The sequence below is a fragment of the Malus domestica genome, chromosome 15, assembly GCF_042453785.1.
Source record: "Malus domestica chromosome 15, GDT2T_hap1".
In the NCBI taxonomy this organism is placed as follows: domain Eukaryota; kingdom Viridiplantae; phylum Streptophyta; class Magnoliopsida; order Rosales; family Rosaceae; genus Malus; species Malus domestica.
Window position 1 is genome coordinate 285,930 of NC_091675.1, and position 13,802 is coordinate 299,731.

The 13,802-nt window shown below is 37.8% G+C and overlaps 2 protein-coding genes across 3 annotated transcripts in view; one reads left to right on the forward strand and one right to left on the reverse strand.

Moving 5' to 3' along the window:
* The first annotated feature begins 1,379 nt into the window (after positions 1-1,379).
* Positions 1,380-9,295, forward strand: LOC103413821 (uncharacterized). The gene is made up of 9 exons (XM_029094776.2): positions 1,380-1,559; positions 2,036-2,160; positions 7,432-7,577; positions 7,918-7,989; positions 8,311-8,379; positions 8,482-8,562; positions 8,636-8,737; positions 8,813-8,887; positions 8,986-9,295. The coding sequence occupies exons 2-9, from the start codon at positions 2,043-2,045 to the stop codon at positions 9,028-9,030; spliced, it is 708 nt and encodes a 235-aa protein (XP_028950609.1). The 5' UTR covers positions 1,380-1,559; positions 2,036-2,042; the 3' UTR covers positions 9,031-9,295.
* A 3,042-nt stretch (positions 9,296-12,337) lies between these two features.
* The window catches only part of LOC103413820 (uncharacterized), a 50,105-nt gene continuing 48,640 nt past the window's right edge, over positions 12,338-13,802 (reverse strand). For both annotated transcript variants that reach the window (XM_070814164.1, XM_008352260.4), the window contains 4 exons: positions 13,396-13,459; positions 12,928-13,063; positions 12,673-12,786; positions 12,338-12,589 (listed from right to left, as the gene is read on the reverse strand). In XM_070814164.1, coding sequence (XP_070670265.1) covers positions 12,524-12,589; positions 12,673-12,786; positions 12,928-13,063; positions 13,396-13,459 — 380 coding nt within the window. In that variant the 3' untranslated portion in view covers positions 12,338-12,523. The remainder of the gene's footprint in view (positions 12,590-12,672; positions 12,787-12,927; positions 13,064-13,395; positions 13,460-13,802) is intronic.

Sequence of the window (13,802 nt, forward strand, 5' to 3'; positions counted from 1 at the left end):
GATATTGGCATGGGCTCGTGAAATCGTAAGAGATCCATATCGGCATGATTCACTCTGTTAAAAAAAATTATTATTATTATTTAAGTTTTCAGTATGGCCCCTCACCCTGAAATCCTCCGCATATAAACCCAGCTGCTCGCCATTTTTTCTTCGTCCGTTTACTCAATTCTGTCGCGCTCGCCGCCAATGGTGACGGAGGACAACAACGAGAGCTGCGGGAGTAGAGCGCTGTGAGAAATCAGAAGGAGCGATGGAAAATCTTGGAAGAAGGAATCCGCGACCGCGAGGACAGGAGAAGACGGGAGAGAGTGATTTGGAGGAAGAGAGGAAGGAAAGAGAGAGACCGAGGAAGTGACGATTAGGTTTTTAGACTTTAGAAATTTATACAGCATTAAAGATTACAGAGAGATGTGGGAGGAGGAAGAGGTTTTTGTTTTTGTTTTTGTTTTAATAAAAAATAGTAAAATTTGGAAATGTGAAATTACATTATTGTTCATCATTTCTTTTTATGTGATAGAAGACTAAGTAATTTTTTTTATCATCTTTTTTTTTTTTTTTGAAAGCTATTTTTATCATATTTTAGTTAACAAAAAATGTTTCATTAATTAATAGAGATAACAGAGAAGAAGTAAAATGATTATTATGCCTGTTTGATTAATACATAGAAAAACTTCAATAACGAAGGTGATAATGGTAATTTAAGCAGCACACCCAAGGTTTGTATAATAACTTGCACAGTTTGCCCGTTATTCTGGGAAGTAGTACAGTAATCATCCCCTTCATTGAGCGTTAGGGCTTTTCGAAATGGCAAACGAGGCCCAAGATGTTCGCAGGCCACCGTTAATGGCGATAATGTACAATCTCTCTGCGACGTCGTCCAAGAGTTGCCTAGACGCGCCGTCATAGACTTATGGTCCACCGGGGTAACTTCCGCTTTTGCCCTAATTTATCTCTTCTTAGCTTTGCCCTGTATGTATTAATTCAAGGTTTTCACGTATATTTTGAGTATATGGAATCGTATTCAATTAGGGTTCTTCAAATGTCATATTCCTCCAAATATTGATTGTACTGCATTTTTTTTATTTTAAACCTAATACTTTTATATTTTGGAGGCTCGTTCACTTTGATTATTCAATTCCTAGTTCTAAGTAGATTTGGTTCAAACGTCCTCGGTAGATTACTTGAGTGTTTCCGAAATTTTCAACAAAAATAAAATTCCCCTGTAGGTATGCACCAGATGCATCTTACGGTTCTTTGGGATCAGAGAGAATGTTTACTATCGTTCTCACTATCGCGGTCAATCTTGAGTTCACTTCTTGGAGATTCTGAGAAACATTTGGTGGATAGTAAAGCAAGAGAACCGGTAGCTTGTAGCGTTTGCTTGGGGATCTTGCAGTCAGTTATTCTGTTGATAAGAAGTTGGTGGCAGAAAGGGAGAGTGCCGACGAGTTGGCTGTTTCCATTTCCAATCTGATTAGGCAACAGGGCTTTCAGATTGACAGCTTTTCTCTTGAAGTGTCCGTACCTCCAATTATCCAGGAAAATGATCGCATTGCTTGGTAAGAAATGTACTTTCACAGAAAAGCTCTATGACTGTTGAACTTTGGACAGTTTCAGAATTACCTAATCTATTATTTATATCTTCTGCATCCAGAGCAGAGGAAATGAGAAAAAAAAAAAAAAGGTCGTACCCAGTGCACAAGGCTCCCGCTTTAGGCAGGGTCTGGGAGAGGTGAATGTCGGCTAGCCTTACCCCCATTTATGGAGAGGCTGCTCCCAAGTCTCGAACCCGAGACCTACCGCTCATGGGCGAAGGCACTTGCCATCGCACCAAGTGCGACCTCTAGCAGAGGAAATGAGAAAGAGAAAAAAATTGTTTTTGTTTTGTGTTAGTTGACAAATTTAATTTACATTCTACATCTGAAGTGTAGGGTGTAGACTGTGTAAGTATCTGTTTATCCAAATTTGAGTGTCTTCAAGCTTTTTGAACAAGCTATTTATATAGGTTGATTTAATTTTGTATTTCCTTTTGTAGGCTGTATATGAAAAGAAAGTTTGAATCTGAACTTTGGTTCCAAGGAAAACCACTTCCTGAATGCATTTCTGCAAAGGATGCTCTAAAAATTTCTCTTGCGGTGACCCTTGAAACATTGTTACTATGTAAAGCTTCTTTCTTTCAGATTCTAATTATGTTATCTATTTGACAAAACAAATATAGGGCTTTATAATTTTTACAGAGAGCAATGAGTTTCATATGACCCATACAAACTAAGAATAATCAATTTCAAATGTATGTGAGCAGTCTTCTATAATTTGAAGTTCTGCAAGGTTGTAAGTCCAGCATAAGCAGATTCCGCATCCGTTTGACGTACACTCACCGTCTATCATCAAAAGCAGTCGATAGTTTTAATGAGGGGTGCAAACGAAGAAAACCAGGCATGTTCAGTTTTACACTACCACCAATTGTTCTAGTTTTCTTCCCAAGGTCAGTAGGATCTCGCTTTCTGCTGCCCACATGTTTCTAACCCATAAGTGGGAACTTATGTGCCCAACCTGTACTATTTTGGTACTGTTTGATACCTATATGCTAATACAGCATATAACGTGAATGTTGGAATTGTAGTGAGAAATATGATAATGTTTCATATTAAGAAGTGAATTGTCATGTATAACTAGGGAATATGTAAGCATTCGGTTTGTAAACCTCGAGTGATGAGTCCCAATGAGGAAGCAGTCAGTCTACTGTTTGTGGACATAGGTGTAGTCAAAGCCTAATTGTTGGTCATGCTTTCGGTGGATACCCCTTAATGATTGGTTAGAAGATGCTACATCTAGCTTTTGCTTTTATGATTTTTGCTCTGGTTGTTAAAGAGAATATTTAATAGGTTTTAAGAACTAATTCAGGGCATGTTTATTAGAACCCAATACTTCATCTTTTTTAAATACAAACTATTTGGTTCAAGCTCAACATATAGCCGACCCCACTCAGTGACTTGGATTTTTCAAGTCTCCAACTGATAAGTTTTCCTCACTCGAGAAATTAAGGGAACACTACCTCAACCTACATGCTTCACTCACAAAGCTTCAACATACAAGCTTCAACAAAAGAAAAATGCAAAGAACTTAGTGAAGAAGGCTTTGGTGTATTTAACACAATACGTTGAAATGAAGCAAAGCTTATTTATTGATATCTCCGATAAGTTACAAATATGTACATATACATGAGTCAAAATAAACAAACAAGAGGGGGCCTTCACAAAGGTTGCTTAGGAGAAGTCTCAGCAGTCGGTAGAGCCCCAGAAAGAGAAGGCACCGGAGGATGATCACTCGGAGCCTCAGTAATGGACAGAACCCTAGAAGGAAGAGGCATCGGAGGCTGATCATTTGGAGCTTCATTACGCGGTACAGCCCCAGAAGACGAAGGCAATAAATGCCTTTGGAACAAACCCATAAACCTCTGATGATCAAGTAAAATCTGACCATCAGATTCCTTCACCTAGTCAAGCTTCCTCTTCATGTTTGTAGCATAGTCATGTGCGAGCCTGTGCAACTGTTTATTCTCATGCTTGAGCCCTCTAATCTTCTGCTTGAGACTCATCACTTCAGCCGTCAATGATTCAACTTGGCGGGTTCGAGCAAATAGGCGTTGGGCCATATTTGACACAGAACCTGCACACTGAACATTGAGAGCCAGAGAATCCTTAACAGCCAACTCATCAGACCGTTTGCTTTCTCAAGTGTGCTTTGGAACTTAATGCCAGCCTCTATAAAAATCTGCACTCGACGGAGCACTAGAAATCGAAGAGGCGCCTGCTCAGAAATCGAAGAGGCGTTTGCTTTCTCAAAAGCTGGGCTGCTCAGAGACCACGAGGGCCGATCTCAGAGATTGAAGAGGCGTTTGCTTTCTCAAAAGCGGGGCTGCTCAGAGACCACGAGGGCCGATCTCAGAAATCGAAGAGGCACCTGCTTTCTCAGCCTTGTCAGCACCTGTCACATGCACACTCAGCTTTGCGAAAATTACGGGCAATCTGTCGAAGATTTCTGGTGAAGTAGAAAGCACGTGAATCTTATTGTTCAATCATCCACTTTCCACACGCAACATCAGCTCATGGGTACCACAGATAACGTTGCCAAAGATCTCTGACAAAGTTTAGACACGTGAAGCTTGCAGCTCCCACTACATCTCTATGACCAAGAAGGGTAAAAGAATAGCAAAGAAACAGCACTAACAAAGTTTAGACACATAAATTTTAAAGGTTTAGCTACCATATTATTACTCAAAAGGGTAAAGGAACAGCACCACGGCTGGATAATTGGAAAGTCCCTATGTGTCAACCTCTGTGCTCCGTGGCAAGGTAGACTAGCAAAAATGCCCAACCTTTACTCACATTCGAGAAAATACTCCCAACAAGATTGCTTGCTCCAAAATCGAAGAGGCATCGCCCTCCGAATCTCAAGAGCCAGACTCCCAACAGGATTACTTTCTCAAAAATCGAAGAGACACCGCTCTCCGAATTTCAAGAGCCAGACCCCCAGCAGGATTGCTTTCTCAAAAATCGAAGAGACACCGCTCTCCGAATTTCAAGAGCCAGACTCCCAGCAGGATTGCTTTCTCAAAAATCGAAGAGGCACCGTTCTCCGAATCTCGAGAGCCAGATCCCCGACAGGATCGCTTGTTCGAAAACCAAAGAGGCATCGCTTTCTCAACTTCGAGAGCCATATCTCCTTGGATAAAGCTTGTCTGTAATCTTCACACGAACATCAGCTTTCTAGATACCACAGACCACTTTTTCAAAGTGCTCTGACAGTTAAAACACGTGAAGCTGGCAGCTCCCACTACAGTGCTATGACCAAGAAGGGTAAAGGAATAGCATTACTACTTGTTGTTAGGGAGACTCCTATATATGTCGACCTCCATCCTCAACGGACAGGCAGACCTGCAAAAATGCTCAACCCTTCCTCATATCTGAGAGGTTACTCCCAACGAAGCCTCTCGAAATACTCAGCTTTCTTTCCCCCCGATAATACCTCTGCAAACAAGCTACACCAGAGCAAGAATATCTCATATCATCAGGGTTAAAAGAAAGAGTATCCCATATCATGCTTTTTCCCTGTCTTTTCCTTTGGCCTTGTTCTTACCTGCAAGACAAGGAGAAAGAGAGCAATCAGTCAGCACTTGGAATCAAGCTTCCAGTCAGGAACTGACTGCCTGGAACCCCTTACCTGATTACTTACCTGGCATTGCTCTCGAGTACTCATCTTCAACATCTTATGCTTCCAGAGAAGATACCACATATGCCTAAGGAACAGATAGGGCAAGTGGGAAGGATACAAGGAAGCATGTGGAGACAAGCGTAATAGAACACGTGCCGATACTTCCACTACTTTGTCAACAACAAAAGTATCCCATATCAGCAGGGTCAAACATACTCTAGATTTGATGGACTTGTTTTGACCCACAAATTCTTCAGTTGGCCTTATACTCTGGAGGTAACCAGAAAACCCTCCAGCCCAGTTCAAGAACAAGCTTGTGGAAAGTTACTTCTTCAAAAGCAAAAGTATCTCATATCATCTCTTCTACTTTTCTTCTCTTTATCCTTCATGCTGCCTGCAAGATAAGAAGAATGAGAACAATCAGCCGGAACTCGAAATCAAAATTCTGATCTGGGACTGAGTGGTTGAAGCTCTGATTGCTTACCTTGTCTGTCACCTCTTTCAGCAGATCCCCTAGCTCGGCGACTTGGGGGACTCCTACTACATGGTTTGTATCGCGCTTGACCAAGCCTGAAACTACAAGTAAGCTTCAAGTGAAATTGATACATTACCTTGTGCATCTCCACCTGTTAAAGATACCACCCCTGGACGGAGGAAGAGTACTTCCAGAGAAGATGCCACATCTACCTATGAGACAGATAAGGCAAGTGAAGACAATACCACACTTCGATACTTAGAAGTTTCGTGATTACTCAGCGGCTTGGATCTTGCAAGTCCCCAACCGAGGAGCTTCCCCTCCAACCAGGAGGTCAATCACAGAGCGACACGTGTTGACATCAGAAGCCAATCATAGCGCGACACGTGTCAACATCGGAAGCCAATCACAACACGACACGTGTCAATGTCAGAACAAGGCTAGAAACTCTCTTTCATAAAAGGAGATCATTTTCCCAAAATATTTCTTAATGCCATTTGTACTAAATCATTCACTTGTACCCACTAAAGGAGAACTTGAACCTATGTACTTGTGTAAACCCTTCACAATTAATGAGAACTCCTCTACTCCGTGGACGTAGCCAATCTGGGTGAACCACGTACATCTTGTGTTTGCTCTCCTGTCTCTATCCTTTTACATACTTATCCATACTAATGACCGGAGCAATCTAGCGAAGGTCACAAACTTAATACTTTCTGTTGTACCAAAGTCCTCACTGATTTTGTGCATCAACAATCCTTAAGTCCTTACCTTTTTGCATTGGTAATGGATGAGTTAACAGGACATATTCAAGATGTTATTCCTTGGTGTATGCTTTTCGCAGACGATATAGAGTTGATAGATGAAACTCAGGAAGGGGTAAATGCGAAGCTTAACCTTTGGAGAGAAGTGTTGGAATCTAAAGGTCTTCACCTAAGCCGATCAAAGACAGAATATATGGAATACAAGCGGGATGGATGAAGTGGAAGAGTGCATCCGACGTGTTGTATGACCGTCGTATGCCACTGAAACTCAAGGAAAAATTTTATAAGACGGCAATAAGGTCGGCGATACTGTATGGCACAAAATGTTGGGCGGTGAAGCATCAACACGTACACAAAATGGGTGTAGCGGAGATGAGGATGCTTCGTTGGAGGTGTGGGCTCACGAGAAAGGATAAGATTAGGAATGAGTGGGTTGGACATGTGCAAAGAAGGCCTACTGACGCTCCAGTTCGAAGATGTGACTACGGGACAGAGGTTCAGGGCCGAAGAGGTAAGGGAAGACCTAGAAAAACTTTGGAAGAGACCCTAAGAAAAGACTTAGAGTACTTGGATCTAACGGAGGACATGACACAAAACCGAGCGCAATGGCGTTCTAGGATTCACATAGCCGACCCCACTTAGTGGGAAAAGGCTTTGTTGTTGTTGTTGTTGTTGTTGTGCTTGAGTATATTTGTAGGGTGTTGAATAGAAGCTAGATAATCTGAGTTAATGTCTGATTTTCAAAATATCTGAGAAGATAAAGTATTATCTGATAGTGAAAAACCTTTTAAGTATTTTATTTCATTCATCATTTTTTCACTTTAAATTCTCATCATTAGACCGTAATTAAGGGAGGCAAGTCTTCAGTATCCTTACATGCTGACATGTAACACGTCGGCTGTAACCCTCTTTTAATGCAAACCATTTCTGATATCAACTGCCTGATTTTGAAGTGTCTCTTTACTGTTATTCTAATAGGCGCTGGCAATGGTTTGGACAGAATTGATGGTGACATCAAATGCTCTGGCTTTTCAACAAGTGAAGTTGATGCGGTTGTTGAAAGGTCTTTCTTGAGTTTGCAAGCTAATGAGTTGCCTGAGTGCCTGAAGTTACCTTTAGAGCAGGTTCTCTTGTAAATTGTTTTGGTGTTGGTTTCCCAAGTTCTAACTTTTTGGAATGATCTGAAGACTCTATTTGCCATTTTTGAATGTGATGGGGGGATAATGATGGATGAGTGAACTTAATTTGATTGTTACTTGTCCGTATTTAGGTATACTGCGGTAACAGTTACAGGACTGCCTATCCCTTTATTGGTTTCTAACTTTCAGGCATTAACTTGGTATCGGAGCTGAATGGTCTAGTTCATTCATGTTTGTATTTTCGTGCATCAGTGCATCACCTCGTCAGATTACTAAATCATTTATGATGTTGATGCTAATTTTTCTTAGACTTTATCCTTTCTAGTCCAGTGAACCTTGCTGTTTAGAGTTTCTCCGCTACCGGACTCAAATCTACATTGGTGGGAGATACCTGAAGGTAAGCTAACTGTGATTTTTCGTTTTTAGAATCAATAGCTTAACTTAACATAACCAGATGTTAGGTTTATCTGGGCATATTGAAATCCACTATTGATCTATTTGCTTATATCTGAAAGTTGGAAAATGAGTTTGAGATGTTTTCTTATTTCTATGTTGGAACGCCTTGCATCCAAGTTTAATCTTCTTCTGCGTCATATAAGCCAATCTTGTTGTTGCCTGTGTGTCATAAGCTAATCTCGTGATTACCTCTGTACCATAAGCTGTTGTTATTGAACAAGAAAGGTCTTTTAATTGATGCTAATTACTTTTTATGTTTCAGTACTCGAGAAATGTGAGTCAAACCTGTTGGATTATTGATGATGAGAGAATGGGAGAAGCATCTGTCGAGGTAATATCTACCCCAAATATTGGCCACAATCTTTCTTATTTGACTTGTTCCTCTGGAAACAGTGGTGGAGATGCTGACAGTTATTTCTGTTCTCCTTCGTAGGAGATACTAGATAGCAACATTCTTCCTATGTGTTGTGGTGATAACTACAAGTTTCATGCTGCCGGAAGAGAAGATATCGATGTAATGGAAATCTACCTTTCTGTACTGCAGTTTGATTTTAATAAGAAAATTCTGAAGTATGTAAATATCTTAGGTACGGATTTCTGGAAGGCCTTTCCAGCTTGAGATACAAAACGCACGCCTTGTCCCATCTGATGAGTCTGTAAAAAGTTTGGAAACGGAGATAAATAAATTGGTGAGCTCACTGTTAAATTGACATTGTTGTTTCTTGTCATTGAACAATTACAAAAAAAACACATTATGGATGCAGGTAGGTTTGAAAAATCTGAAACTGGTTGACAGTCGGTCATGGGATCTGATGCGTGAAGGGGAAGCAGAGAAACAGGTTTCCTTCTTAATTTTTTGGTCACCCACACCAGCACACCCCTCTTTTCACATCATGTTGATGGCCCTCTTGTTATATTGTCTTGAATTTTCATGCAGAAGCAGTACGTCGCGCGAGTGGATTTCTTGCCCTCTCAAGGATGAAGATTTGCATTCTATATCTTCACTAAGACATGGTGAGCGGTTTTCTAAGACTTTTAATAGTTTTCTACTTGGTTATTGTCAACTATAAAGGGTGACATTATGTTGACAGAGTAGGGCTCTGTTCATTGAGTGAGGATCCTTGCCTGATCCCCTTTGTGAGGATCCCGAGAAAAACATGTGGTGCAACGAGAATGACTCGAAAATAGGCTTATGATGAATTTTACAAAATTTCGCAAAACCAATTGAAATTTTTAGTTTTGGAAAATCTTTTGCGTGGAAACTGAGGAACATGTTACAAGATCTTTGGATGTAGTCGTGGAATTTATTGGGTCCAAAAGTATTTTTTATGAATTTTTAATGTTGAAAGTAGAAAAATTAAAGCGTGGGAAAATATTACAAGATCTTTGAATGCAATCGTACCTTTTATTAGGTCCTAGAAGTATATTTTAAGGATTTTTAGTGTTGAAAGTAGAAAAATTAATAAAAATAATTACTCAAAAGTTATTTTTAGGTTTCCAAAATCTTAAAAATCTCCTACACTACTATTAGGAAACATATGGTGCGACAAGAATCCTTAAAATAAGCTTTGGATGAATTTTGCAAAACTTTGTGGAACTAATTGAAAACATGGGTAACTCACGAATTATGTAAAAAAAATTGAAATTTTTAGTTTTGGAAAATCTTTTGCGTGGAAATTGTGGAACATGTTACAAGATCTTCAGATGTAGTGGAATTTATTGTGTCCAAAAGTATTTTTTATGAAATTTTAATTGTTGAAAGTAGAAAATTAAATAAAAATAATTTAGGGGCTCAAAAGTTATTTTTAGGTGTTTAAAATCTTTGGAATGCCATACATTAATATTATGAAAGCAATGAGAATGATTAGAAAATAAACTTTTGACGAAATTTGCAAAAATTCGCAAAATCGATTGAAAACACGGGCTATAACTCATGGAGTCTGAAAAAATTGAAATTTTAGTTTTGGGAAATCTTTTATATGGGAACTGAGGAAAATGTCACAAGATCTTGGATATAGTCATGCCATTTATTGGGTCCCGAAACTATTTTTTATGGATTTTATTTGTTGAAAATAGAAAAGTTAAATAAAAAATAGTTACAGTCCCAAAAGTGATTTTGGTGTATAAAATATTTGGAATGTCCTACATTAATATTAGAAAACATGTGGTGCAGCTACAGTGACTCAAAAATAGGTTTATGATGAATTTTGAAAAAATTCATGGAACTGATTAAAAACGTGGGTTACTCACGGGTTCTGTAACAAAAATTGAAATTTTTAGTTTTGAAAAATCTTTTGCGTGGGAACTGAGGAACATATTACAAGATCTTGGGATGCAATCGTACAATTTATTGGGTTCCGAAAGTTTTTTTTTATTTTTTTTGAATTTTTTAAGTTGGAAGTAGAAAAACTAAATAAAAATAATTAAGGGGCTCAAGTTATTTTTAGGTATCTAAATTCTTCTGAATGTCCTACATTAATATAAAAAAATATGTGGTGCGACGAGAATGACTCGAAAATAGGGTTATGATGAATTTTACAAAATTTCACAAAACCAATTGAAAACGTGACTCACGAATTATGTGAAAAAATTGAAATTTTTAGTTTTGGGAAATCTTTTGCATGGGAACTGAAGAAATATTACAAGATCTTTAGATGCAATCATAACATGTTACAAGATCTTCAGATGTAGTCATGGAATTTATTGGGTCCCAAAAGTATTTTTTTATGGATTTTTAATGTTGAAAGTAGAAAAATTAAATAAAAATAATTTAGGGGCCTAAAAGTTATTTTTTGGTGTCTAAAATCTTTGGAATGTCCTACATTAATATTAGGAAACATGTGGTGCGATGAGAATGACTTGAATATAAGTTTTTGATGAACTTTGCAAAAATTCGCAAAATCGATTGAAAACACGAGTTATATAACTCATGGAGTGAAAAAAAAATTGAAATATTTAGTGTTGGGAAATCTTTTTTATGGGAATTGAGGAAAATGTCACAAGATCTTGGATACAGGCATACAATTTATTGGGTCCCAAAAGTATTTTTTTATGGATTTTCATTGTTGAAAATAGAAAAAATTAAATAAAAAAAGTTACATGTCCCAAAGGTGATTTTTAGGTGTATAAAATCTTTGGAATGTCTTACATTAATATTAGAAAACATGTGGTGCAGCTACAATGACTCAAAAATAGGCTTATTCGTGAAACTAATTAAAAAAGTGGGTTATAACTCAAGGGTTCTATAACAAAATTGAAATTTTTAGTTTTGGAAAATCTTTTGCCTGGGAATTGAGGAACATGTTACTAGATCTTCAGATGTAGTTGTACAATTTATTGGGTTCCGAAAGTGTTTTTTTTATGAATTTTTAAAGTTGGAAGTAGAAAAACTAAATAAAAATTATTAAAGGCTCAAAAGTTATTTTTAGGTGTCTAAAATCTTCAAAATGTCCTACATTAATATTAGAAAGTGGTGCGACGAGAATGACTCAAAAATAGGCTTATGATGAATTTTGCAAAATTTTGCAAAACATATTGAAAACGTAGGCAAAAATTGAAATTTTGCAAAATTTTACTCATGAATTATGTGAAAAATTGAAATTTTTAGTTTTGGGAAATCTTTTACGTGGGGACTGAGGAAAATATTACAAGATCTATGGATGCAATCGTATCATTTGCTAGGTCCCGAAAGTATTTTTTATGTTGAAAATATAAAAATTAAATAAAAATAATTATGGGTCTCAAAAGTTATTTTTAGTTGTCTAAAATCTTAGGAATGTTCTATGCTAATATTAAGAAACATGTGCAACGAGATTGACTTGAAAATAAGCTTATGAATTTTTAAAAAAAAAATATTGCGAAAGCCAATTGAAAACGAGGGTTACACGCGGATTCTGTGAAAAATAGAAATTCTTAGTTTTGGGAAATCTTTTGAGCGGGAATTAAAGAAAATGTTCCAGGATCTATGAATACAGTTGTACCATTTATTGTGTTCTAAAAGTAATTTTTATGAAGTTTTAGTGTTGAAATAGAAAATTTAAATAAAATAATTAGGGGGCTCAAAAGTGATTTGTAGGTGTCTAAAATTTACAGCCCGCTATAGTTCATCAATAGAAAAAAGAAAAAAAATCGTATGACCGATGAAAAAGTGAGTTTTAAAATATCTTGGAAACTTTCAAATTTACAGCCCGCTATAGTTTCATCAACAGAATTTTTTTTTTTTTAAAATCAAGAATTACAAATTAAAATTAAACAAAAAAAGGGAGTATCGAACATACGGCCCACCATACTTCATAAAAAGTACATTTCAAATTTTTTTTTTTTGTCAAAAAGGCCGAAGAGCACAGAAAGAGTAAGCAAACACAGGAGGCCCAAAAATTAAGGTTACAGTCAATATAAGAGGCATCCAAAAATCATGGCCGTTTGAAAAACAATCAGGCGCACTTTCCATGTTTTTTCTCCAGCATCGATAAAATCTACTCCATCCATGATGCACCCAACATCTTAGCCATGAAACTATACCGGTCAGCAGCTTCGTCAATCTGTTCATACAAGGGGCAGATAAACAAATACAATGATTATGGTACGACTAATAATCTAATAGCAAAAAACATCCTATACTTACCATTTTCTGGGTTGGACGTCCAGCTCCATGCCCCGCCTTGCATTCAATGCGACCAATAATCGGATTTGTCTGTGGGCTATTCTCCAAACTTGTGATCAGAACATATTGCAAGGTCTAATGACAAAGACGAGCACACATCAATAAAATATTTTTGTTGATAATGAGTGATAACGGTGAGAATATAGCATTAAGGCCACCAGGTTTAAATTCCCATTCATCTATGTCTTATGGATTCTATTTGCAAAAGAGACTAACCGCCAATAACTTCAACGAGTGTAGTGGTACAACTCGGTCATCATGATCCGCAGTCAATAACATGGTAGATGGGTATTGGTGAGGTTGGCTTGCATGTTGTTCCCATGGTCTCCTAACATTGTGTATAGGCGAGTACCTGAAAGCAGAAGGTAGAATAGGGAGAGATAAGCACAAGTTTATATTCGTAAGAAAACCCAGAAATCTGAGCTTGTCCCAGAAACATAATAAACATGATCGCAAACCGCCTCGTAAGCAGATTGATGAAGAGAGGACTCATAATGCATAATCCCTCTTATTCTAATAGTTTCTCTCATTCCAGAAACAAAAATTAGCAAGGTAGTGAAATACCTACTACTACATTGTTTTAAAAAATTACCATACGTAAAACCGCAAGTTGCAATCAAACACATTAACACCACCAACAGTTGGACGTGGGAAAAAGTTAAAAAAAAAAAACACATTACTCACTTAATTAACCAACGGAACTCTTCCTCCTTGTCAGAGCAGCCATAATCAGAAGTCCAGGCGTGACCTGAAAACATCTCTTAAATCAGACATATGTTGACACATGTACAGTAAAAGAAAGGAAAAAGAAAACACTCAGACCATCTCCAATGGTTCATATAAAGCTTAAATAATTTAAGTCTTAAATCGCCCCAAACAATTTCCAACCATAGGGCTAAAATAAGTCTTGAAGAGAAAATAAATCTTTGGTCTAAATTGCCCCCAAAAATTAAAAGCTTGGCTTAAATCATTCTGGACCCACCAAACTGTCTCCCATGGAGGTGGGCTGCACAACTGAAACCCAAATTCCCAAACCAAGCGCCACACGCCAACAAAGCACGGAGGGGCCCATGCAACAGTCCTATTTCAAC